A 27931-nucleotide genomic window follows, 5' to 3' on the forward strand; every position below is an offset into this window, starting at 1 on the left:
CGCCTGCGCACCGCGCCCCGTGGCGGCCGAGCCGGGGCAGCCTGCTCAGCGCCGCGGCGGCGGCGGCGGCCGGAGACAAAGCGCCCGGCTAATGAATGGGACGGTCCCGCCCGGCCCTTCCTTTTAACTCCTTCGGGCCCGGCCGGGCGGCGGCGGCGGCGACCTCCGGCTTCCCTTGCGGCAGCCGCCCGGAGAGGTGAGCGGCACCGTTCCGGCACCGGGAGGGGGCCGGGCAGGGCAGGGCGGTCCGGCTCGCCCTCCCCCGGACCCCGCCACCGCCCCCCCCCCCCCCCCGCCCCCGCCGCCGGGTTTTGCCTCAGCGGCGCCGGTGCCTGCGCGGCCGCCGGGGCCCCGCGCCCCGGGCCCGGCGGCGCCCCGTCCCGCCTGGGAGCGCCCGCAGGACAGCGCCGCCAGGCCGGGGAGGGGGCGTGCGGCGGCGGGGCGGCGCAGGAAGCCGGGGACTAGGCCCGCGGTGTTGGCTCCATTGTCTGCGAGGCCCCGGGAGGGGGCCCGGCCGGCCCGGCGGGCGGGGGTCGCCGGTCCCCGAGGCGGGGGGGGGGGGGGGGTGTGTGTGCTCGGCGCTGGCCCGGATCGCCCGGCAGGCTCCGTCCTCGCCCCGGCCGGGGAGGGGTGCCCGCCGCCGGCCGCGCCCCGAGCCCGCCCGGCATTGTGCGCGGCGCGGGCCGGGCCGGCGGGACCCGCCGAGGCTCCGCGCCCGCTCCCACCTGGCGGGGCCGCGGCGCCGGGAGGCCGCGGTGGCCATGTGGCCGCTGCCATCCCGAGCTAAGATGGCCCGGGCAGCCCCGGGCGCGGAGAGCCCGCCGCCCCCCGCCGCGGGCGGCGCGGGCTGGGGCTGCGCGGGGACCGGCGGGCGGGCGGGCGTGCTGCGCCGGCAGTGGGTCGCTAGCCGGGCGCCGGCGCCGAAAAGCCCAGGAGATCCTGGGAAGCGTTCCCTTCCCCCGAGAACGCGGGACACGAGGGGGGCAGGCGCCCGCCAGCGGCTTCGGCCGCGGCGTAAACACTGCATCTCTTCCTGTGTGGGGCGAAGTTCCCAGCCCCGTCCCTCTTGGGCAGAGCCGCTCAAGCGGGCTGCGTGTGGAGAAAGGGCAGGATTGAACTTTCCCGTAGTGCTGCTCTCGTCTTCTACTTGGGACGCGGCAATTTTGCTTAAACGTCTCTTCTGTAACTTCTAGATCTACACCGAGACAGCTGCTGGGGGTAGAGACTGGCTGCGTTACAATGCTTACTGGATTTCAGAGGGTGACTGATACGCTTGAAGTTGCCTGCTGCCCATGCAGTCTACTAATAGTGTAAAAACATTAAGTAATGCAATGAAAGGTAAAAGGCCTCTTTTGCGTTAACAGGGACTCTAATTGTCGTTGCTAAGTTTAGTAGCGTTTGGCTTTGCAGTGTAGAAGAAAGTCCTTTTTCCTTAACCCTTTCGCCCTGGTGCTTATGTGTTGTTAGAAGCAGTTGTGTCTTGCTTCTGGGGGGTATCTTTGAGAGACTTCAATAATTCGGCGTGAGCTGTCGTGCTGTGCCGATAATGCCAAGCAGAGAAAGTCTTTCAAGCCACCATAACATAAACATGCTTCTCGGGCTTTCCTTATGTGTTGTTGTCTGTACGGCCCACTCTGTATATGTATGTGTTTTGCTTTTCAAGAGAGTGAGTGCGGTTCTTCTAAAGGTTATCTTCAGTAATGGAACGTTTCACTTAAAGCACAGATGTGCACCCTCGGGAGGATGTTCACAGAGTACATCCTGGGGGTAATGAAGTCTGGAAGACCTTATCAACTATCCCCGAGATACCACGCTGCTACTGGAAAGCCTATATTTGTACAAATACTGGGCAGGGGCATTCTAGTCATTATTTACTATGGAGGTTGGTTTTATGGAGAAAAAAAATCTCACATCTCTTCGCTGTACATTAAAAGCAGCAGAAATTCTTTTGTGGAGTCTTAGAAATTTGAATGCTGTCTGCTGGTATAAGACCAACGGGCAAGGTGCTGGAAGTTTTTATACGGTTGGGTGTTTATCTTTTGATACTTACAGTGTTGCTAGTATCTTCCAACTTTAACAGATGTTGAGGAATTTATTCCATAGAAGATCTCCAGAGCAAACAAATGTAAGAATTGATGGAGAATAAGTAAAATGAAAGTAAAATGAAATATCTAAATTAAGCATCTCAGAGAAAAGTTTTCTAAACATTTGTACTGTAGAATAACTGTAACTCTTTTACTGTTACTCTGTATAAAGCAAAACTGTGACAGGTACAGTATCCTCAATGATAATGTGAAAGGCAAAATACATAATAGCGGAAGGCTAGACAGGTGATGAGCTTAGAGTAATGCTTACTGCCTTTCTGTTACCTTGTCTGCTGTAGCCTCTCTCTCTCTGTTTGGTGTTTCCACCTATTCTGGCTCTTTTTAAACCTAGACTGCAAACGTTCTGAGCGCGAATTGTGTTTACAGAACAGCTAATGTCATGGGGTCACGGGTGGTTAGTGCAGAGGGGGGTCTACTTCAGTACACATAATACATCACTAAGGCTTATAACAGGTCCTTTGGAAGTACAGGAGGCCAACTGAATTTCACACATTTAAAATTGTCTGTCCACGTAAATATGCTCCTATCAAAGACTCTTAAGAACTAGGTCTTACTGAAGGAAGTCCTGGCAAACTCTTAGGTCGTAGGGAATAGTTGCTGGTTTATGTGGCCTTTGAGCCTGTTGTATCTTTTTTTTTTTTCTCCCCTTTTTCTTGGAATTTGTTTTCTTCTAGCTTTCCAGAACCCTGAATACGGTAACTTCTTAAGAGATTTTTTTTGTGGCTCTGAGAAAGTTTGACTTAAGGAATGCAGATGTTTTGGGCCATATCTCCCAACACCTTGCTGCATTTTACCACCATTACCACCACAGTGAGGACTCTGTGAGAGGATTTTGCAAATGCTGTCTTTTGAAGCTCGCTTTTAATTTATAGGAGTTCTCATTTTCAAAATCAGCATATTGTGCTATGGGGTTGCCACTGAAATGTACAATTTTTAAAAAATCTGCTTTATGCAAATAGGTGTGATTACACATGTATATTAGCTTAGGTTTAGCTAGAAAAAAAGTATTATTGATAGTTTAGTTGGGGATTTTGCACAGTGTAGACCACAGTGTTCAACTCATCATCATGACTGACTTTTTTTTTTTTCCTTAAGTAGGGACAGTCTAAGTATTTTCCTAGTATTGACATGAATTAGTGTAATTTACATAATGTTATATGTTCTAATACACACTTTCAAAAAAGGCTTCACAAAAAGGTGTTCTCTTGCATGCTGCAAACGTGCATTGTTTTCTGTACAATTTTGGCTCTTTATTTTGCATTTGCTACTGGCATCATCAATATATGTCAGTTCACAACTATGGGATTGTTTAATTTCAACCAACTAGTGAAAAAGTTGAGTAGTTTCTGTGGCCTAAAGATAACTTTCAAGTGAAATCTAGAGTTTGAAGCGCACACAACAAGAACAACAACTAAAGCTTTTATTCTTTTTTTCCCCAAAGTGGAGGAACTTCTATCCTAAATTATGTAGTATGATACATAGTTCAGCCATGGTAGTATTGTTTTGGGTTTTGATATTTTTTTTCTTTTTTTTCTTTCTTTTTTTTTAATTTTTTTGTGTGTGTGTGTGTGATTGGACAGAGCATACTGTGATGGTCTGTTAAAGCAACAACAGGGAAATAGCTTGATTTTTAAGGTCCTTATCTTCATTCAAGTGTCACTTTTCAGAACAAATTGTGACTCTTTGATATTGAACAACATACTGGAAAGCGAAGTATCAGTCTTTCCTATAAACTGTGTAAGACTGGTTTTCAGTGGATGTTGACATACGAAATATTACGGTATTACCATAATCTTTATTTAAGCTTGCAGCCTGTGTGCTGTGTTTAGCTATTACTGCACACTTGCCTCCCTTCCAACTCTCAACTCTTTCCCTTCCCCCTTTGCTTTGTAGTGACATGTAGGGTTGGACAGTCCCTCTTTGAAGGTGTAGAGGGTTACTAGTTCACTGTTATAGCTGTCTGTAAGCTTGTTGGATTTTATTTTTAATCATGTCTGCTAGTTTACATTCTCTACTGTCATACAGATATATTTTTCCCTTGGTGTGGTAGAGTAATTTTTGCACCAAGCGCTCAGTTTTTCAGTACCTTTAACACAAAAGCCAGTTCTGGATTTCAGGAGTGAATAGCTTGAAAATTATGGCTGAAAATAGGCTTGGTTTAACAGCTGCGATGTATTTTAGCAATACTCTTTTGCAATTCTTCACAAAATGTATGGAAAAAGGTATTTAAAATTAATAATGTATTTGTCTCATATGACAATGATTAATGAATTCATACCAGTTTTGCCCCAAATACGTTCATTTAATTAGCATTTCAATAACTATGCCGATTACCTGTTGCTGTAATTCTGTATGCTACTTTCTGAATCAGTGTTTGCCTCTAAAGAAAATAAGCTCAGATCCAGCTAAAATGACTTTTTCTTTGTTATTCTTCTCACTAAAATAAACAATCAAGAAAACCCAAACATTCATTTGAATTGAATGAAATGTTTGGCCCGGCTTGAGACTATTTTATAGTCATCTTTAACAAATAAAAGAATGGGAAAATGGGAATGAAAGGGTTGTGGGGTTTTGGTATTGTTTTTTAAAGACATCGGGGAGGATAAAGATGCATTATTTGTACTCTATCTTGCCTGTAGTCTGGCTCTGGCACTTGCAAGGAATGTGGGAGAGCCAGGTTCGCTTCCCTGCTTTGCCTGAGGAGCTGAATCCACATCTCGGCAGAGTTCCCCAACTGCTTCTGCTGAGCACCCTGTGTTGGGTGGGTCTGTATCTCCTTGGCTGACACCTTCCTCTTGTATACATTATTTAAATGTTCACTGTAGTAGGGACAGCTGAAGTTTCTCATCTTAACAGTCAAATTAGCCAGCCGCACAGCTCTGGAGATGTTTTCACTTGCTTAAGAGGGAGTAGGGAAGTATTTTTAAGTTAAAATGTCAGTAAAAGAAGTAATATAATTAATTCCATAACACACAGTAAGCCAGCAGTTGGGACTTTCCACTCTCTGAGAGGTGTTCTCTATCTCAAGAGAAAAAAGAAAGTGTATGTGTGTGTGTATATATATATATATATATATCAATCACCGTCTTACTGAATAAGAGCAGTAAGCCCTGACTGGTGGGGAGAATGCTTTGCTGATTTAACCCATTGATGCTTGATCCATATGAAGCTCAGAAAAGAGGACAAAGCACCATCCTGGCCACTAAGCGCTGCAGAGTCCAGTGTTTTCTGCATTCAGATTTGGAGTCAGTTTACTTTCCAGATTTTCTAAGATGGCAGAAAGATTTCTTGGTTGGTTGGGTGGTTTGTTTTTTTTAGTGTACTGGGGCAGTGAAACAGCTCGGGCCTCTGCACAATGACACTCATGTCTGTATAATGGTCAGTGGGACTGAAGTTGCAAAACTCCAATAATGTGTCCTGTGATAGACTGTTTTGGTCTGTTTTGTTGCTAAGTCAAAATATCTGACTTAATATGCTCCACTTGCAATCATTCCTTTCTCATACGTGGGGGATGATAATCTTGTGTTGATCCTGTCCTATTGCATGTTGATTAATACACGTGCTAGGTGCAGTGTGTAAACAGTGTGTTTAGCTCCTGGAGAGAAGGTGTAACAAGCTGCCAGAGGAATCCTGTAGTGCATTGAAAGGTGTCGGCAAGCTCCTTTGAAATCTTGCATGTGGTATAGACTTGGTTTCATTCATCATGAGATGTAGTCATCCCCAAGCATGAAAAAAATGGAGCAGTGCCAAGACAAGTACAAGAATTTGACTTTTAAATCATTTTAGTACTCATTTGGGGGGAGGGGAGGTGGCATTGTCACATGCCAGGACGACTCGGGTTTGCCGATTCCCAGGTCAGGATTCAGGTGAAGTGACACCAGGGATCCTTAAACTCAACTTCTATTCGCTCACCGCAAGAATTGGCGTGAAACTACGTCAGTGAATACGTGTATAACACGTGCTGACCGTGCGTCCCCAGACCTAGAGCACAGGCCCCGCTTATTTGGGGATCGGTTGAGGGAAGACCATAAGGAGATCCCTGCCGTCGGGTCAGGAGGTTCAGAGCAGACCCCCTTGCTTTCTAGACCCCTTCTCAGAGAGGAGCCTGGGGGCGGCTGGATCCGCTCCTCGTCCCCGACTTGGTCAAGGGTTTATGCCTAAAGGGGTGAGGCGTAGGGAGTACAGGAAGAAAACCCCAAACAAACCCAAGAGAGAGAGGGGAGACAGATGTCGCCGCTCGCGGGTCCGGCATTGGTCCGGTTCCGGTGGGCTTGCGCGCGCCCGCGCGGGGCTGCAGTTGGTGCCCTTTTATCACCTGGCGCCGCCTTGGGGGGCACCCGGACTCATTAGGCTGATCAGGTGTCGCGCGGGGTTTGTGCTTCCGGAACCTTCGGGAAAGGGGCGGGCGGGCCCGGGGAGCGTCGTTTGGGGAGCGTCTTCTCCCTCCCTGGCGGCGAGAGGGTGCTTTGCCCTTTGGCCATATATGGTGAGCTGCCCCGCTCAGCCTATCGGAGCAGGGAGCTGCGCCCCCTGCGGCCCGCCCTCCGCCCCCTGTAGCCAACCGGCTCCTCGCCTGCGGTGGGCGGGCCCGCTGTGGGGCAGAGCGCGCCCTTGGGCAGAGCGCGCCCCGCCGCCGCCTTGGAGGCCTTGGCTCTTCCGGCCCCTCACAGGCATATTTTGATTTTTCTGCTGTGGAGCGCTAGAGTTGAAAGTGTGTAATTTTTCTTGAGGATTATGAGGGCTGGGGATTTTGGAAAGAAAGCGAGAGCTAGTCATGTAAGTGTAACTCCTGGAGCTGTCGCCTAAAGAGAAACTTGAACATCCCATGACTTGCCACTGTGGCAGTTAACATGACTAAAAAAATTTATTAAAAAGAATTACTTTCTTCTTTTTCTTAGATACAATCATCATCATTAAGTTTGAGTAGCAAGTTTTTAACCTCAATGAAGCCGCCTGCGTGCAGTGGAACAGATGTGTAAGTGTGTGTGTTTGTTTTTCTTGTTTTTCTCAATAAACTAGTGGGCAGCTTCTTTGTTTTGGGTCTTGTATCCTTGCTGTTGTTATTAATTTAGAGTAAGTCAATGGATAAAGGCAATGAATAATTCTGTGCCTGTGCATTGACTTGTATGGAGCTTAGTAATTTGGCAGGAGGTTTGTGTGAGTGCCTGAGACTTGAAAATTAAGTTTGGAAGCCTGGATATCTTTACAGTGTTAGACTACTAGTAACTAGCTTATGATTTGTGGGGCACCTCTTACTCTGTGGTAACAGCTGGCATATATACATCCTTACCCTGCAGTCTACCTCTTAAAAAGGGGGAAGTAACTTACCTGCTACATTCATCCTATCTTCAAATTATATGCATCTTAATTCAGATTTTGATGTCCTCACTGATAAAGTAAATTTTAATATTTTCTTCCAGGGTTTTTGTCTGAAACTTTTTTTTCTTTATATATTCAGTTGTGCTGTTGACTACAGATTTTTTGGAAGCCTGAGATTCCTGACTAAGATGCAATAGAAAAAAATTGTTCGTATGCAGATCAGCATTTATATGTAAATTAACAATAAACGTTATTCTTGTATAGTGTTCAGAGCTTTCTGTTTATTTTTTTTTCTTATCCCCTTGCCCCAAATAAAATAGCTCAACTTTTAAGCTGCCTGTATTATTGGTTAACATGCATCTTAGCAACAGATGGACAAAATGGTTAAGATAGATAAAATGTTGAGCTAGGAAGTCGTGGCAGGGTCATAGAATCATAGTATAGGTTGGGTTGAAAGGGACCTTTAAAGGTCATCTAGTCCAACTCCCCTGTGATGGGGGACTTCTTCAACTAGGTCAGGTTGCTCAGAGGCCCGTCCAGCCTGATCTTGAATGTTTCCAGGGATGGGGCATCTACCACCTCTCTAGCCAACCTGTTCCAGTGTTTCACCACCCTCATTGTAAAAAATCGCTTCCTTATATCTAGTCTGAATCTACCCTCTTTTAGTTTAAAACCATTACCCTTTGTCCTTTCGCAAAAGGCCCTGCTAAAAAGCCTGTCCCCATTTTTCTTATAACCCCCCTTTCTTACAAGTACTGAAAGGCTGCAGTAAGGTCTCCCTGGAGCCTTCTCTTCTCCAGGCTGAACAACCCCAACTCTCTCAGCCTTTACTCATAAAGACTCTGGCCTCTGTAGGAAAAGAAAAATAAAAACATGATTCAGTTTCATTTATTGAAGGAAAGTTTTCCTAGGTGACACATAAAAAAGGTACGGGGGATTTTGTTACATACTAAATCTGCTTGTGGATCATTCCTCATCAGAGTCTAAGCAAAAATGGAACTGCTAGTGATTTCCAAGTCCGTAGCGTAGCTGAAGAGCAGGTAAGAGTAGTCATTGCTTGCAGCAGCCTTTTGAGTCAGTTCTAGACCACTCTGAAGAAATCTGATAAAAGGGACAATGTTGCTTTTGCCAGAATATCTGGAAATTCACTTTCATGTATTTAATGCTAAATTCTTATATTTCAGGATCACTGTATGCTTTGCACCATTTCATTACATGATGTCAAGCATTGTAGCATTTTATAGTTCTACCTAAAGTGCCTTTCTAATGTGGCTCTCAAGGTTAAAAGCCTTCAATGAAAATACCCACTTTAGTACTACCTGTCTACTGAAAATGAGTGTCTAGTCTTAGTATCTTCAAGAACTATTGAGTGAATTATAATCCTAGATGAAATAACTGTTGACTGCAAGTTTAGTTGTTCTGGTAGATAATAAAATCTGTAAGTAGTTAGTCTTAAAGACATTAAATGCCAATACGAGCTCCAACAGGAAAGTATATACGTTTTATCAGCTGTTTTTTTGTCATATTCATGTGCTTCATTGAAATTCAAGTTGTAAACACTCTGGAATAGAGCTTAGATAATTTTGGTCAGCCTAAAAAAATGCATTTATAGAACATATTTTGAGTTCCTTGCAACAACTTTATTTATTTTGTTAAGGTTTTATAGAACACAGTAATTTTTACATGTTTATTTTGGGAAATATGAAATGTGAGGTATATCTTTTAAGAGATCTCGTACTACTTCCTGCTGGGGTTCTTTTTCTTCATGGCATGGTAGTTGAAGACTGACTTTATTTTTCCTCTCTGTTTCAGCATATCAATATGCAACATGTGATGTATTCACCAGTACAGATTGCACCATGCAGCGTATTATGAACAAGTTATTGCATATTAGCTCCTGGAGTTGAGTAGTGCGGCCCAGAGAGCTAGCATTTGTAAATGTGCCTTCTGTGTATGATGCTTTCTTCATTGGTGATTAAGGAGGCACTTTTTTGGTAGAACGGGTACTTCTATAGAGCGGGAGTCTCCCGAGAACAAGGATGGGAATATTCTGCTGTCCAGATGTTATCTTGTCTTAAAATTTTGAATTTTGGTAGATCAGAAATGTTATAGGTATACACCCTTTAGTATCCACTGTAAGAATTGAAGACTTCCAGTGCATATGCTATGCAGCAGCTTTTATGTGCAGTTTAGATCGTTGAAGAAAATTAGCTCCTGATTAAAGGGATCTAGTAGTGTCAGATCTGCCATGAGGAGGTGGGAGAGGAAAGAGCAGTGTGGAAATTGCTGCTGCCTGTTTATAACTCCCACCCAGCTACTGCCTCCCAGCTCTTGAGAGCTTTTCTTATTTAAGATTCAGGACTGCAAATCTTTGCTAAAATGTGGCATTGATAACGGCAATCATATAATATTTTCTATTTTTACTCTGTGGTTCCCCTTCTTTCTTCTGCATATGCTAATAACTGTGGGAACACATCTACAGATGGGAAAAAAACAACAAAAAGACAACAGGGTAGTACTTCTTACATGAGAGGTTTTCACTCGTTGCTACTTGCTTTAGTAGCCGCTGAAATAGGAAGAGTGGGTCAGCTTTCAGGGAACCGAACAGTGTGCAGGCCATGATGTTGGCAGCATCTTTGCTTTTGACAGTGGGAAACGGGAGGAATTGAGGTTCCATTCTTCTTTTCCTTTCCTACTGATTTTGTCTTCTGGGTCTTACTGTGCTGTGGGGAGACCGTAATCCGTTTATGACAGGAAATAAAATATTGCTTATGAAGAACAGGGAGATTCCTGATCCTTCTCCTTTCTCTAAATGTTTTCATTTATTTCCCTTTTCTATACCTCACAAAATATTAGGTTTATTAAAATAATTATTATGTCTTCTGTGTAATAATAGAAATCAAGCAAATGGAAACAGCAAGGGCTATCCTTTACCTGCTCTGGTACTGAAATTGTCGTGGATCCTGCTCTGAATAAAACACCTGTGTAACTTTCTTCTGTAAAACTTCTTTAAATTACAGGTTGCATTACATGAATTAAAGCTCATGAACTGCACTAGTTAGAATAAGTACTACAAAAAGCTTTATTCTTAATTAAAATTCTTGTATTTTTTGTTAGCTCCTCCAGCAAAACCTTATTTGCTCAAATTAAAATTGAGTCTATGGCAGTAGGATGGCTGTCCTATAAACCATTTCTTGTGGGAGAAGAATACTGAGCTATTTGTTTGCTAGGGACAGGAGTGTCTCTTTGGATTTCCTGCTAATGCTCAATGTGATGCTAGTGGAAACAATGTTGGCTTTCTTGGCTTGGTTGTCAGTGTCAGCTGGGTCCTTGCTGCAAAGTCTCACCTTGCCTTGAAGAAGGCAAAGAGAATATGTCCATAAAAGAAGTTAAGAGGGAGAAGACCCCTTGTCAGGGAGGCTAGGGACAGGCTGGTTGACAAGTGAATAGGGAGATCGGTAAGCTCATTTCTTTCTCCCTTTCCCTCATTTTATGAATAGGTATGTTTGTTTTGAGAGGGATAGAGTTGAGGTCATTGTAAACTGGGATATCAGGTAAAAATGTCATATGCTACTGATGAATGTACAGTTTACTTAGAAAATACTGAATGTCAAAAAATACTTGAAAGGAGCATAAGAAGTTCACTGTTATCATGGACATGATTGATTATGCCTGCATGTGATAAGGAAGCTTGGCTTTAAAGTTACCTGGTTGTTTTTGTAGCAGTTCTTGTGCTTGTTGGCAAGATGAAACTGAGTATTTCTGAACTCTATAAAAATTATCTTGGATGGTATTGTGAGTATTAATTTTCTGTTATATTTAGTATGTTTAATAAAGAGATGGTCTTTTCCTTGCTTCAAGTAAAATCTAGCTGGATTTCCTCATATTATTGCATGAGGAAGAAAAAAAGATACCTGGTACAGAGAAGAAACAGATTTCTTTGGAGAATCATTTGCAATTGAGTATATTTTCTGACTTGAAATAAAGTTTTGTGACGAAAGAATGGTTAAACTTAGCTGTAAAAAATCCCTACGAAGTATTCAAACTACTGTTTATCCTTTTGAAAATATTTTTTGTCTTTTCACGGAGTATGAACTGCATTTTCTTTCTAACCTGCCTTCGTGTGTACAAGCATTCTAGGATACAAATGTATAATACAAGCATAGTGCTCTGTCATATTACACGTCCATGAATACGATACATGTAAATAATGGAAAACCTCTCCATAGCACAAGTGATGAAACTATCTGAGGACATGTAACTAACTGGCATCAATATGAACACAGAATTAGATTAATGGGTAGCTATGAAGGGTTTTTACAACAGACCTCTTCAGACTTGGTCTGGTTAGTGTCAGAATAGACACTAACATATGATATTCTTAGCAGTTCAACAGATATTGTTCAATTTTTTTTATTTTAGAAAAATTGTAGTTCAAACAGTTTAATATAATATTACATTCTGTAAAGGACCCTGCTAACATTTTGTGAGGTTTTTCTTCACTTTATACTTACATGTATGTTTTCAGCAAGAATTCCAACAAGACTTACTGTACACTCCTAACCACTTTTTCATTCATCATCCTGCTTTATTTAGGTTTGTAACCCTCAGCTTTCTCCTTTACAGGTGTCTTATTTTTAACTGTTTGAAATTATCCTTAAATTGCTTAAGGTTTCACTCTTACTGAGTTTAAAGATAGACATTTAAAAAAAAAGAAAAAGTGTGTTTTCTACTATATTGCAAGCTAGGAAGGTAGACTAGTCAGGAGAAGAATCTCCTGTCCTAATCTTTTCATATTTATTTTGTCACCTGTGGACTGCACAGAAGAGGAAGAGAAGAGTGTAATGGGCTAAGCAAAGGAATTGATCACATGGGGAAAAGTATCAGAGGAGCCTTGCTTTGAATTTTCTGATGCTTTTCTGAAAGCAGGATGCTGTTCTCTAGCAACATGGAGTAAATGCTTCGTTTTTTGTCTTTCATTCTTTTGGAACTTAGCAGTTGGTACTGTGTCTTTGGTTGTGTGTTGTTTCCCGTTCCATGATAATGCTGATGCATCTTCCCTGCTCTGTTCTTATTTTTATCATCTTCTCCATTTTACCCTCATGTTGTGTTACTGTAACTTTCATTAATCTCCCCTCCTCTCAGCCCCAAATTGTACCACATGAGATACTAAAAGCAGTTTTGTCCTGCACTAAAAATGCTCTAAGTTGAACAATACATGCTTCAGCTGTTTAAAAAAACCCTAAATATATTTCTTAAGAAAACCACCTTATCTCTTGTAACATTAAGAATTGCCCCATTGTATTAGCGTATGTCAAAATTTGCAAGTGATAAAAATATCAAAATAAGAGTATAATCTGTAGCTTTCACTTGGAGCAACATTGAACTGATGCATAAGATTTAGGAAAATCCTGCTTAAAGTTTTAATGAAATTATTGCATAAAACACCAGCATTTTAACAAATGACAGGCAGATCTGACATTTGGTAGGTATGAACAATAGCAGAGAGACATATCTTGCAAGTATCATACCAGATAATGAGAAAGAACACTTCAACACTTAAGAGACGGTTTGGATCCTAGACAAATGTTAACATAATTTACTTACCGTGACAGATCCGCTTTTATAAGCGATCTCTTGGTAAAAGCTGGGACATAAATGATTAGCATGTGTACAGCCTGCTTTTTTTTCCTCCTTTCTTATAGTGTGCTGCTATGGGAAGTTAGCAAATGACGTGTGAAGGAAGATCGCCCCATTTGAGAACTGATGGTATTTTTAGTGCACTAAGAAAAAAAAAATAGCAACTATTAAAGGCTTATCAGGTGGTTGTAGGTGTGAGTAGTGTTACTATTTGTGGTGATACATAGTATTATGTATGGTGGTACATACAACACTGTTACTAATTTTTTATGTAAAACTTGGGAGTGATATTGGTTTGGCTGAAGTGATTATTTTTTTTATTGTTGTTTTAGCTTTGCATTTTTATTTTAACATGAATGCTGTTTGAAATCATGTGGAATGGAGATTTCTGTGCTATGGGCTTTATAGTGTTTAACCTGCTTAAACCTAGGTGGTGGAGGATGATGCTTCAAAAATATATATATATATATGCTTAATACATTGTCAAATAAATGATGAAGACTGATTTCTCCAGAAATAAGCTTGAGTTTTGACTCTACCCTATATCAGACGCTTGCTTTATTCTTAAACATCCTGAGCACTCAGCCTGTATCATTGAGGTCTGATGAAACATTTGGGTACTGAGCATATTTAGCAAATCCGGTTGGGCGCTAAACAGGGATGCCAGAACTAAATGTCAGCCAGATGTGAATAATAAGCATGCTAACACAAACATCCTTATTTATATCAGACTTCAAAAATGATGAATATGAAATGTATCATATTTAAAAAACATTATCTCTATCTTTTTAAGAAGTTTTATGGTTAAGGGTATACTGGTGTAAGAACTGAATTAAGAATCAGATCCTGTTTTTTTTAAAAAAAATTAATTTTTAAAATGAGATCATACTTCATTTCTGCTTTGTGTATATTTCAAAGTGCCTTTTTTTTTTAAATGATGCTGGAAATCGTACCGTTTCTCTTCAGTTTTGCCATTGTCATGAATTATTTTAACTCCTTTTGTACATCAGTGGAAGAGGCAGTGTAGTTTTGTGCAGGGGGAACTGGTGTGCTCACTTTCTTCCATGCACCGTGATGCAGATGATTTAAGGTTTGAGATGGAGATATTTGTACAAAGCTGGGGCTTTTAGTTTTTGAACCTTTCCTGAGGTTTCAGGGAATATCTGAAAATGATCAGTAAGCAGAGTCCCATAGAGATTTTGATGTTTACAGCAGCAAGAGGAAAAAACAGATGTACAAAATAAACGAGCTTTTAAAAGAGTGAGAGACTAAGTTTGAGGAGTTAGTGTTTGTGCAATGTTAGGTGTTTTCTGTGTGCTCGTTAGATTTTAACTCGACACTGTCCCTTTAGCAATAGTCTAAGACTAAAACTGTTGCTTCTGAGTTGTGCTGTTGATTGTTATCTTCTTGCGTTATTGTTAATTTAGTGGTGGTGGTGAAAATAGACGACAGAGAGAAGAGTCCAGAGAGTGCTAAACCAAAGAAATATTAACTTGGCACTAGCAGGTCTATTTTACTGCTTAATATAAAATAGTCTATGTTCACAGTAAAGCTATTTGATGGTTCTGGAGATGGGAGGCAAGAAAGGGGGGAATATTTACATTTACCTGGTAGTGTTTTTGACTTTTCAGTCTCTACTTTAGCTAAATTCCCGCATATTTAATTAGGTTTGTGTACCCAGTGTCTAATGATGATAGTTATGGCTATAATACTCAGCTCTCCACACCTTGGTTTTTCTCTGTCTGGAATGACTGATTTAGGCCCCAGCTTGCACCAAGCACTGAGTTTTTCAGCAACGTGAAGAGGCATGAATGATCTTTATACTTGGATAAATCTGAGGTCTCTGTGTCCTGTCCTGACAAGTAGCATGAGCACACTGGGGAGCTCACATACCTTTCTTGGAGGGCTCTCATTCTACCTGCCTTGTCTCCCAAGCCTCTGAGCATGTACCTTTGTCCCATTGCTTTCCAAAGCATGTTTTCGTTTCCTTCCTTATGTGTTACTCTGGACATGTTATTTTCTCTTTGTAATTTTTCCCAGCTTCTCTTCAGGGATGAGGGAGTTGAGGGCATCAGCTGCCCTGGCAGGATGCTGCCCTGTTTCTTCTGGCAGCTGAAGACCAGCAGTCGCAGTATCCTCCGGAGCTGCCTGGTTCCTGCCTCCCAGCCTGTTACAGCTCCTGCCCGTGGTGGCCTGCTTGGCTGGCCACACATCCATGAAATACTCCAGCCTTAGAGGGAATAATCCCCCCCCCCCCCCCCCCCCCCCCCTTTTTTTTTTTTTTCCCTTCCCACCACCAGCCCTAGTCTGAGAGCTGAATCAGTCTTTTCTTGTTTACACAAACATATAAAACTGTACATGAATGTTCCCTATGTGTAAACTAGGATTTTTCTAAATGTTTGTCTCACTCCAAAATGGAACTTTAAAAATAATTATAAAAGCAAGTTTTTCAGGAGTGCTTGGGGAGCCTTCACGAGAGTGAGACCTTGATGGATAAGCCACGTAGTAAGATGACCCTGTAAAACTCATGGCAGAATAGGTGGAATAAAAAACCAAAAGATGAAAGATAAAATATTACAGCCCTCATAATTGGGAGGGAGTCACGGAGGGAGAAGTTCAGACTTCTGCAAGACCAGTAGCTTGTGACAGAACAAGAGCTAAACCTAGATACTATTTCTCAGCCAATGTTCAAAAATGTTGTATTTTTGTTACTTCCATATATCACTTTTTTTAAGATATAAGTAGGAAAAAAAGCATAGTAAATAGTTGAAATTTTAAATAAAAATACTTCCAGTTTCTAACACCAGGGGTTTTCTATCTAGTAAAAGAGAGCACTTATACAAGTAATAGTTTCTATCTTTTTTTTTTCTTTCCTTTTTCTGTATATGCCCTTTTGGGTTTTTTTTAATTGACTTTGGTATGAGTTTGGTTATGATGTTTCCCCTTCCATTAACAAAGGCTTCTCAGATTTTTGTTTGTTTGTTTGTTACATATTTTGTTAAGTACACAGATTCCTATAAACTTCAACTTTTTCATATAAGATTAATAAAAATGTTTAATGTTACTTGTCCTAACTGTTATATTCTGTTCCAGTATGCAGTTAGGGTGAAGACTATTCCTGTCCACGAGGAGCAATGTACAGTATTGGTGGTGCTGTTTCCACACTTTACTCTTTCGTGTCCAGATGGAGCATTTGGGGTTGTGGGCATGAGAGGTTATTTTGCAAGTTGGAGGGAATACCTTTGTAAAACCACAACAGTTATCGTTTAATGCAAGATCTGCCTTTTGGGTGACTGGAGAAGTAATGGAATAGTAAAGGTGGCTTTACCTTCCTTTTTTCTTCTCTCCCAACAGTCCTCTGCAAATCATCCCTCCCATGAGGTCTAAACCAGCTTGTTTCTTTTAAGCCTAACTTTCTGTACTTTGATACCAATTACACTGTTGTATCCACTAGTTCATGCTTGTACTTCTGTGTGGATCCCTGTGAGCTTCAGTGAGACTTGAGCATAGGACCCACCTTCCTTCAGAGTGTGACTAACATGCTAATTTTGCAGTCTCTTCTAATACCACATTTTAATTGGCTCAGTATCTCGCAGACTTTTGCAGCTCTTAATGGGTGAGCTATCACTCATATTTTGTCACAGGAAATTCCTGTAGAAAAAATGTTATTGTTCAAAGCAGTAAGGTTCATCTGGCCTATAAATTTATAAAAATGTTCTGCTTATGTGTTACAAGTTTTTAGATGTGTTTTGTTTTCAGTTTGTTTGGAGGTGTGTTTTTTTGTGGTTTTGGTTGGTTGGTTGGTTGGGTTTTTTTAGCAAATATTACTTAATTAGCATAGTACCTGCCATTGAAGTAGAAGCAAATAATAACTTCTTAAAATGTCTCCTCCTTATTGCTTGTATTCTTGCGTTTAGGGATATTTTCTTTTACTTGATGTTCTTAATGATGCCTGTACATTTCCAAAAATATAGAAGATCAGCTCTATTTATTCCAAAACTGACATTCATTTGTGCAAATTATTATTTAATGTGCTTTTATGTACCTTCTATGCTCAAAATCTGTCACTGCTTTTGATTTTTTTTTCAAACTAGGACAATAGTTTTGCTTTCACTTTGGCTCCACATTTTGCATGTTTCTTGAAAAAACTCCTCTTGCATTTTGCATGCATGTGTGTTTGTCTGTATTTACACTATATGTACTTGTATAATAATCATTTGAAGGTTTTGTTTTAAATTACTTTCTCTAGACCATTATTTGCGCTAGGATTCTGCAACATAATCAAGTCCATGATTACTGTCTGACTACTCAATATAAAATTGTTTAAAGCTTGCAGGCCACTATCTGCCTTACAAACAAATAATCTGCTCATGGTTCAGTGTTCTTGCATACTTTTCATACTTCTGTGTCTGTTAATCCCAAGACACCAGTTTCTTTTTTTTTTTTTTTAACCCTCTTCCTTAAGCAGTTAATTCTTCTGGCCATGGCAGTCTGCTGTGGCACTCTTTGGATCAGTGACATTCTCCTGACATTTCTTGTCAACCACCATACACTTTCAGTAATCCCATTTTGAATGGAAAATCCTATAAAATGTTTGTGCAAGCTTCTTGCCACAGCGGACCACTGACTGTCAACAGCTGCTCAGGAGCTAACAGTCTAGAGTAGTACATTTGAGTAGATAATTGTTCTCTAGTTCCATTTACTTTCTTTGAAGATTTTTGTTGCAAGATGACTCTTAATTCTCTTTGTTTTGCTGCTTGTCTGTATCTAATTGAGGAGATTTCAAAGGCATAAATAATTTTAATTTTGAGCTGACTGCCTGTAGCCTTTTGTACCTTTAAAAACATTTTCCTTCTCCTTGAATAGCCTGTTTGTTTAGCAGTAGTCCTTAACCTAAAGTAGCTTGTGTCCAAGGGTAACTAAGCTATGTAAAGGTGGTCATAATGAAATTCATACTTCGTTCTAGGTTACTATAACATTTAAAAATAGGATAGACTGTTTTGTTTGTTTTTAAAACAGATTGACTCTTCCACAGAGCTGGCATGGTAGGGGAAGATGAAAAACATATCTACCTTTCTAACCCTGAGCATTTTGGGGGCTGTATTGGACCCTCCAGGGTGTTTGAAGGGAGGGAGCTTGACTTAATTTTATGGTATGATGTAGTAACACTCAAAGCAATAGAGATCTTCCTTAGATGTTTGAAAGAAAATGGAAGAAAAATACATGCAGAATCCTCTAAGGGGCATCCAACTTTGGGGATTTCCCGGGAAGTGATCAAGCAGCCCTGACGAGTCTCCTCTAAGAATCTCAGCTATTCTGCATTCCTAGAAGGCAGCAACAATGCCCAGAAAAATATGTACTATGTAGCCAGAGACCTGTAACAGCCATAAAGTGGCCAAGATATAATTAATATTTTCTTGTCTTAAACTCAGCCATAAGTACACTAATAAAGTGTAGCTGGCCACACGTTATACAAGTGCTTCGTAACACTGCTAATAGCATAACTCTCCTAACAGCGTGAAAGCATTTTATATCACAGCTAAGCATAAGCATAGAAGTAATACATAGCTGCAAAGGGAGACCTATGTTTAATTGCACAAACAGGGGACAGAAAAACATGTGAATCAACAATTCAAGTAGTAAAATCTGCAAGCAAAAACGAAGTATACAGAATAAGCAAGAAAGACTTGCGGTGGAACAAGAACAGTTTCTGATCCTAAACAAAAGAAGGTAAATAATGTCAGGAGCAGATGAGATTGCTTCCCACACCCTTTTTTGGTGGAAGAGATTATAAGCATTAAAACCACCCATCAACAGCAAGGAGAGATAGGGAAGAAAGAAGTTTACCACTTCCATTCCTGCTTCAGAGTCCAAATAGCAGTCTCATCTTTTTGCCTTAACTTCAGCAACTAAGACCATCAAGGACCATAGCCATCAGTATTTAACTACATGGCATCAGCTCAGTGGTATTGTGTACTCAAAACTAATTTAGGATAAGACGGTTAGGGCCTAACTGTTTGAATATGTGGTGATAATGGCTGATAATGATTAAGAATTTAACCATTGGTAATGTGTATTGTTAACGAACGTCAATCTAGTTAAGTTTGGTTATGAAGTTTGCAACTGGTCTCGTTTATCAGGTTTCCAGATCTTCCCATCACAGCTACCTTATGCTTAGCTGTGTTAAGCAGTAACTGCTTATCAAGACAGGGACAGGCGAAGCATCTCCACGGATTTTTCTGTTCAAAGCCTAGAATTGTTTTGGCATAGTTAAGAAATTACAGGAATTGCAGGCTAGAGGTGTGCACACCTTCATCACAACTTGATGCCAGTGGATGCATGTGTTTATTCTGTGCGAATCTAGCTAGGAATCTGTAATGTGCTTACTGTAACTTGTCACTTGCATGCATAATTTATGTTTTGTAAGCTCTGCATCGAGTCACTCGCTTGTGAGCCTTTCTATGGTGATCCTAAGTCACAACAGTTTATTATATATTCTTGCTTTTACTGTTTGAAGTACAGGCTTCAAATTCACAGATTAGATCAAAATAAAGATTAAAAAAAATCCTCTTAGATTAATTTATATTAAAAATGTTGACTATCTTATGCTCTCTCTTGTCCCAGATGCACATGATTCTATGTCCTCAATATGTGTGTGATCACTGACTTGTGTTTCATTTAGTTTTATACTGAGTGATGTAAATTTAGTCTCTGCTGCCAGAGTTGTTCTTAGATGTGATTTCACAACCTGTGGAAAGTACTGTGTAATGTGTTAAATTTCTTCTAGAAATTTAAGGGTTTTCTTCAAGTCTCTCCCTTCATTACAACTGACATTCTGCATGCTCAACCCTCATATCTTTTGGTGTCCGAAAATATTTTTTTTTTTCCCTGAGAAGGAGAGAGAAAGGCAGAGCACAAATACTAGAACTTTCATAGAAAGAAAACCAGAGTTACTGCCTTCCTCTTTGCAAGTTCTGACTGCTCTATCTCCCTTTTCTTAAAATAGCTGCAATAAGATGATTGCCCCTCCTTTTCCCTGCCCCTTCCCCTGCACTGGAAAAGAAAGTAAGTTTTCACCATAATAGGCTTTCCAGAAATCTGAAATCAACAGAAAATAAGTGTTATTGATGTCTCTTGTAAACAGGTCTCAGAGAAATATTAATTAAAATAGGTTACAAAGCTAATATGACATTGGTCTTTGTACAGGGCGGGGGAAATGGCTGCGTGAGTACAACCTAGACTTTTTTTGTGTGTCTTGTAGCTATGGCTAATTTCACCTTTTGTCTGCTGAAATCCTTCTTGTGTTTGAGTAACACCTGAAAATTGTGTGAGAAGTTTCTAAAATAACTGCTTCAAATTTGTGTTTTGTCTTCAGCTGGGGAGAGGGAGTCCCATAAAATCCTGTTTGCACAAATCAGAGTGCATAGCATAGCATCACCTGTGTGGTCAAAAAAATGTTTGTTATCTTGAATAACAAGTACCAATAACTACAGTATGACACAAGAGAATAAATGAGGAAGGGTTTGGCAAAATTTAGAATTCTGATAGAACTGTAGTAAAAAATAATTTTAAAAAAAAGTGGCGGCTGACAAATGCAGACAGCTTCTTCAGGTTTGTGTGGGGCCAGTGGGGGGGTTCTGGTTTTTGAGCCTGTTGTTGCCCAGTGATTTTTATGCAGCTATACATCAGAAACCTACTCTTTGTACTGGAATTGTTGGTGGGGGAAATCTTTACCCATGAGAGAAATAAGCTATCTCCGTGTAAACGGGCTTTCTAGTATAACCCTCAGGTATGTGAGGAACTTGAGCTGGCAGTGCTGCAATAGGCAGCAGTGTATGCAACCGTATGTATCTTTGCTTCTGAGTGATGTTATGTTTTTGGCTCATTTCAGTTTTTAATCGTGGAACTCTAAAAGTAGCTTGTTTCTATAGTATGGTGTTTTCTGGGAGTGTTAGGGCATGAATATAACCATGTGAGGCTATGGTCAGAGAAAGAGAGATTAGTATGACAACACTGGACACCCTTACAGAGGTTTCTTGTAAAATGTTGTATTTTTAAACACTGCTGCCAGTAATGAAGGGCTCACAGGTACAGGAGTGTAACTTAACATTTGTTTTTAAGTACATATTTCTGTGCTAACATGATTAAATTTGTGTTGTATATCTGTAGATATAGACACATACATAGTAATGTTTGTATATATATGTCTGTATGTATGATTATGTAGTGGTTGAATTAGGATGTAGGGTAAGGCATACGTATGTCCAAGCAAATACAAGAGTGATGCCTGGACACTAGATTTTCAAAGCTGAACCAGAGCTGCATGTGTAGACATGTATTTGCCCACAATAAATGTATTGAGTAAATGTTGGATTTTTTTTTTTATTAAATAGTACACTGAATTGTTTTTATCTCAAAGGAGAAAAAAAAAAAGACAGAACCTTAAGTGCGTGTTTTCAGTTCACCTTTACTGTAGTTATTTAAAGTGTGTTAGTCAACTTTGTCTTCTGTTTTTTTTATTTCTAGATGGTGCAAAAGAATCACAGTTGCCCAGTCAAGATGAACAGAATGGCTTCCTTCAACAAGAAAATAGAACATTCATTTTTTAGAAATATGTCTACAACATGAAACATTTAACAGTAGCTGTCTTTGAGAACATTCATCTATGACCTGAAATGTCCTGATCCTGGGGAAAAAATGAGATTCCATTAATTAAGTCTATAATTTTTAAATGCATTTTTATGACTAATCATATTTGCTTAGGCACAACACAGATACAGAATTCATAAACCAGAGGTTATTCTAACACATACGCACATTTGTGTTTGTGCATTCAGTATACAAGATAAATCATTTTAATCAAATTTTAAATAATCTTTTAAATTATCTATATTTATTAATAAATGAAGACTTGGCAAGAAGAATTTGTCATCCATGGACAAGAGTAAAGGAGGTTACCCCAGAATGGATGGTAATTTTGTATTGGGTAAAATCAATAACTTAAAAGTAGAGCAAGAGGAAGACAGCATTAACTGCACTCTAGAAAGAATGGATATAAAGACAGAACAAGATGATTTCAAACATGTGGACAGCAGTGATGAACAGGAAGACAAAGAAAAGAACTTCATTACCAATAACGCTGGCAAATATTTATCTACAGAAAATGAAGATGATTATGGATCTCTTTTTCCTCAGTATAGTAGTACGCTGTATGATGTAGCAATGGAAGCTGTGACGCAAAGCCTCCTTTCTAGCAGAAACATAAGCTCCAGAAAAAAGTCACCTGCTTGGAACCATTTTTTTATATCTCCTAGAGATAGTACTAAAGCAATATGTATGTACTGTATGAAAGAATTTAGCAGGGGTAAAAATGAAAAGGACCTGAGTACAAGTTGTCTCATGAGACATGTGAGGAGAGCCCATCCCACTGTACTAATTCAAGAAAATGGAAGTATGCCAGGTATATCCTCCTTTTCTTCACCTACGTTGTTACTGCCACCTCAGTCTGCAGATGTTGGAGATCTGAGTTCTATGTTATCCCCCATAAAACTGGTCAAGAAAATGGCTTCGAAAATACCGTCTCCAGATCGCATAATTGAGGAAACTGTTTCTATTGTTTCTTCTGAAGATATATCAGATCTCTCAGTTTCTGAAAAGTGCAGCAAAGAAGAAGTCATGGTTGGGTCATCTCCACAGCTACCCAACAACCAGTATGATGACACTGTAGAGAATGTAGCAGAAAAAAATGTTGTAATTCCAAAGAGCACATCAGGTTCCAGAAGGAGATCTGCTGTCTGGAAACACTTTTATTTGTCACCTTTAGATAATTCTAAAGCTGTTTGCATCCACTGCATGAATGAATTCAGTAGAGGCAAAAATGGGAAAGACCTGGGAACGAGTTGTTTAATAAGACACATGTGGAGAGCCCATCGATCCATTGTCCTGCAAGAGAATGGGGGTGGTACCAGCATACCACCTCTCTACACTGCACCTCCAACTCTGTTGCCTTCTTTACTACCCTCAGATAGTGATCTGAATTCTATGTCATCCTCTCCTGGAAAACTAATGAAAGAATCAACTTCTGTTTCTTCTTCTCCAGACAGAATCTCTGAGGATATCCATACTAATCTCTCTTCTGGGGATGCTCTAGTGGAAGACTCAATGCTGTCATCTTCTGATGATATAGGTGAAGTCTCCTTTGTTTCATCTCCTGAGAAACAGTGTGAGGGATTAGGTCCACTAATATTTGAACCTGCTGCTGTATTTCAGCAAAATAAAAGAACTATGAAAAGGCTTAAATCAGAAGTTTGGCACCACTTTTCACTGTCACCTGCAGACAGTCTAAAAGCAGTATGTAGATACTGCAGTTGTATGATAAGTCGTGGTAAGAAAGGAGATGTGGGCACAAGCTGCTTGATGAGACATCTATATAGACGCCATCCCGATGTAATTGGAAACCAAAAGAGCTTTCTTGATGTGAGTTTGGCAAATTCTCCTTATGCCACCTTGGCTTCTGCAGAATGTTCATCCTCAAAGTTGACTGACTTGCCTACAATGGTTACACATGATAATCAAATTATATTTCCTGTTAATAGTAAGAAGACCTCAAAACTGTGGAATCACTTTTCAATTTGTTCTGCAGATTCAACAAAAGTAGTATGTATGCACTGTGGACGTACAATAAGTAGGGGGAAAAAGCCAACAAATCTAGGCACGAGTTGCCTTCTAAGACATTTGCAGCGGTTTCATAACAATGTGTTGAAAACTGATGTCTCAGAGACCGTATTACCCTCATCTACGGATAATCACATGCCACTGAGCACAGAATTACTAGGATCTTCAAATTTTGATGAAACCAATGACAAGTTTTGTGACTCTCACCCAGTTGCCAAAAAAATCACAAGTCTTGTAGCCGAAATGATTGCACTTGACCTTCAGCCATATTCTTTTGTAGACAACATTGGCTTTAACAGGCTGCTTGAATATTTGCAACCTCAGTATTCTTTACCTTCTCCATCTTACTTTTCTAGGACAGCAATTCCAGATATGTATGATAATGTAAAACAAATAATTATTTCACATCTTAAAGAGGCTGAAAGTGGAGTGATCCATTTTACGTCCGGAATATGGATGAGCAACCAAACACGAGAATATCTAACCCTGACAGCTCATTGGGTAACATTTGAGTCTTCATTTCGACCACAGTGTGAGGATTACCATTGTTCAGCACTATTAAATGTATCACAGATTGATTGCGACTACAATGGAATCAGTATTCAAAAGCAGTTAGAGTACTGGTGGGAAACATGGATTACTTCCATTGGCCTTCAGATTGGGATTACTGTTACTGATAATCAGAGTATAGAGAAAACTTTAAATGAAGGTGATCATTCAAGTGTACAATGTTTTAGTCATACTGTTAATATCATTGTAAATGAGGCTATCAAAAGCCAGAGAATGGTTCAGAATTTGCTTAGTATTGCAAGAAAGATCTGTGAACGTGTCCATCGGTCAGCAAAAGCAAAAGAGAAGTTAGCTGAGTTGCAAAAAGAGTATGAGTTGCCTCAGCATCAGCTAATACAAGATGTTCCATCAAAGTGGAATACATCATTTCATATGCTTGAACGTCTTATTGAACAGAAAAGAGCAATTGATGAAATGTCAATAGAGTGCAGCTTTCGAGAGCTAATAAGTTGTGATCAGTGGGAAGTCATGCAGTCGGTGTGTCATGCTCTCAAACCGTTTGAAGCTGCGAGTAGGGAGATGAGTACACACATGTCTACTCTAAGCCAAGTGATTCCAATGATTCATATACTTAACAGGAAAATAGAAATGCTATTTGAGGAAACAATGGGCATAGATACTATGCTGAAATCTTTAAAAGAAGCTATGGTGAGTAGATTGTCCTCCACACTTCATGATCCAAGGTACATTTTTGCTACACTTCTGGATCCCCGGTATAAAACATCCTTATTTACAGAAGAGGAGGCTGAACAATATAAACAAGACTTAATCAGGGAGCTGGAAATAATGAGTTCTACCTCAGATGATGATAAACCTGTTTCCAATGGATGTGATATAGGTTCACCATCTACAAATTCATATGGGGAAGATAATCTTTGGTCACTCATGGGTGACATGAAGAAAACAAAAGATCTGAAAGAGAGAGCAAAGTTACCAGAGGAAATGGTGCTTTCTTACTTGGAGGAAGAAGTGCTTGAGCATAACTGTGATCCTCTCACTTACTGGAACTTTAAGAAGTCATCTTGGCCAGTACTGTCAAAGTTGGCTGTCAGGTTCTTGGGTTGTCCACCAAGCATTGTTCCTTCAGAGAGATTGTTCAATACATCCAATGAAAGCAACAACTTTAGTCAGTCAAGGTTAATGATTGAACACTTTGAAAAGCTTATCTTTTTGAAAGTGAATCTTCCTTTAATATACTTCCAGTATTGAAACTAATGAACAAACTGCTAGACTAAATCTGTTGTTGCTCACTGGATAACTATAACTTGGATTTTTAAATTGCTCCAATAGGGGCCATGTATGACATCTAATCAGTGACTATAATTCCAAATTTTAGTTTCATTTTTTTCAGCTTTCAATATGTCTACATGTGCCTTATTCATAGTACTTCAGGCCAGATATTGTATATATGTTTTTTAAAAGTTCACACTAGAGATAGCCTGTCTTGTCAAATTATACAAAATTATGTAGGTTTTAATCCATAATTGTAAATGAACTTTAAAAAAGCTCAGTCATTTGTTTTAATAGAATGGCAAAAAAAAAAAAAGATGTAAACAGTTCTATTCTGTAGTTTTTTATTCAATTATTATGTAAAAACCATAAACCAGGTACTGTATTTTAGTTGAACATTGCTTTAATTGCAACAAAACAGCTTTTGTAGTTGTCAAAAGAAAGCTGTACATGAAAGATGGGGTTCAAACCATCTTTTTATCATGTGGTGTTTTTAACTGCAAGCCCTAAAGTACGTAAAGGATTAGGAAGAGTTACTGAGGAAGATGTGTTTACAGGAGACTATTGACTTAGTATCTGAAAATAAATCTTAAATTTGAGATGATACGGAATGTCAGTTATACAGCAATCGGTAGTAAAACTTCCCATTCTGGGTTCTCCTGTTCAGGTTTTACATTTTAACTGAACTACAGAAATATTCTAGGTATTTATAAAAGCTCTTGGAAGTCTTATCGAAGTTTGTGAATTAATGCTTGTTATTTAATGCCGTGTACAAAAAAAGGCAAGAAACTTACCATGAAGACTCTAATGTCATTCTAAAGCTTTTTCTAATCTTTAGTGCATCGAAACTATAAGGTTCCCTATTGTAAAAATTGAGCCCTTACTCTTAATGTAATTTCAGTTGTGTAGAACAGCCTGTCTTAAAGCTCCTAGTACAGAAATAACTGATCTTCTGATTTTCAGTAATAGCCTTACGGATATGGTGCACTGCTTAGAATTTTATGTAGTAGGGTTGATTCTTAACTGTTGGTGTCCATCAGGCAAATGGGATATAGAGCCCTGAAAACTTCAAATAAGATGGAAAAAACCAGCCAGCATTTTAATTTGAAAGGAATGTTCTCCATGGTTTAACTCTAGAAAGATTAATCTTCTCATTTCAGTTTTCATTGAATACTTTTTGGGAAACAAGTCATCATTTGCCTATGACCTTTTAGAAAAGTTGTAGCTTTGTTAAAATACTGTACCTATGCCTAATCTAATTTTGCATTTACTATGTTTTAGTGTATTTATAAATGGTGAACTCAGTTTCTGAAATTAAACATTTTATTTGCAATTTTCTAGTGGTAGTCGACACTGCCTTTTCTTTTCAGATGGATTTAAGACAACCATTGAATAAAAATTGATACAGTTGTAATCATAAGTATACCACAGAATATGCTATGTGAAAAGATTGGTCTTCCACTTAGCTCTTTGGACTTAAGCCTGGATTCTGGTTCTTTTCATTTCACTCAAGCTATTCAACCTCAGGAAAATTTGTTGAATTCTTTCCCAGGTGGCTTTGGTTTCCATGTGACGTTTCTCTAAATGTTTTATGGTTTCAGGTATTTCAATTGTTATTCCATCAGTTACGTTTACACCTGTACTATATTTAAGTAAATTATTATATAGCGTACTTGGCAAAAACTAATACTGCATTTTGTCTGCAGTATTTTAAAAGGTAACTTTTCATTCTATCAAAATCAGCATTTCTTTGTTTTTCTAGGGTTAAATGAGAACAGTGTGCTTTTTCTGCAGTAATAAAACCATTTGTTCTAGTTTATGTGTAGTTGGAACTAGGTGAGTTTGAAGCAGTTTATTGGGAAACATGTTTAAATGGTTACTGGTTAATTATTATCTCATTTTTTTTCCCTACATTTTAACTGTGAATATAACCTTGACCTTTGTAAAGTAGTTGTGTAATTTCTCTAAACCAGTAGAGGTGGAGGTAGAGGATGAAGAAACTTCTTTTTTTTTTTTTTTTTTTTTTTTTTCCTTTTTAAACAAGTGATAGAATTTTCACTCAAGGCTTGAATGTAAATACAGCCTTTGGCTTAAAGCATTGCAGAGCTGCATCATACCAGCAGGAGTCCTGGCACTGAACAAGTTTACCTGAAAATCCCAGTTCTCTGGAAACGAGCATCTTGGCTCCTCTGAAGGCAGTCTTCACTGTAGCTCCTATGTAACTCTCATGTGGAAAGCTGAAGTGATGGCATTTTGTTGCCCCCAGTTTGCATCTTACTCATGGGGAAACTAATTGTACAGTTGTGCTTTTTGTCAAAATTTTTCCTGAGAGCATGAGAACTAGTGACTATTTTTAAAAGTAAAATTTTATCAGTTAAAGTTAGTCTACTTTA

At 39.7% G+C, this 27931-nt stretch overlaps 1 protein-coding gene across 7 annotated transcripts; it reads left to right on the top strand.

The window, feature by feature from the left end:
• The first annotated feature begins 17 nt into the window (after nt 1-17).
• ZBED4 (zinc finger BED-type containing 4) lies at nt 18-27568 on the top strand. 7 transcript variants are annotated; one of them, XM_049813735.1, is made up of 4 exons: nt 186-196; nt 1194-1338; nt 7004-7080; nt 21591-27568. In XM_049813735.1, the coding sequence occupies exon 4, from the start codon at nt 21999-22001 to the stop codon at nt 25515-25517; it is 3519 nt and encodes a 1172-aa protein (XP_049669692.1). In that variant the 5' UTR covers nt 186-196; nt 1194-1338; nt 7004-7080; nt 21591-21998; the 3' UTR covers nt 25518-27568. The 7 variants fall into 7 exon arrangements, 5 of the variants coding, with proteins under 5 accessions (XP_049669690.1, XP_049669691.1, XP_049669692.1 ...); XR_007507637.1 differs by lacking the exons at nt 1194-1338; nt 21591-27568 and adding an exon at nt 7564-7647 and having other exon boundaries at nt 18-196; XR_007507638.1 differs by lacking the exons at nt 1194-1338; nt 21591-27568 and adding an exon at nt 7526-7641 and having other exon boundaries at nt 18-196.
• The last annotated feature ends 363 nt before the right edge of the window (nt 27569-27931 follow it).

The sequence above is a fragment of the Accipiter gentilis genome, chromosome 11 (assembly GCF_929443795.1).
Source record: "Accipiter gentilis chromosome 11, bAccGen1.1, whole genome shotgun sequence".
NCBI lineage: Eukaryota > Metazoa > Chordata > Aves > Accipitriformes > Accipitridae > Astur > Astur gentilis.

What these genes read in the sequence shown, in the direction of transcription:
- ZBED4 (XM_049813733.1), top strand. Translation starts at nt 21,999, where the DNA reads ATGGACAAGAGTAAAGGAGGTTACCCCAGAATGGATGGTAATTTTGTA.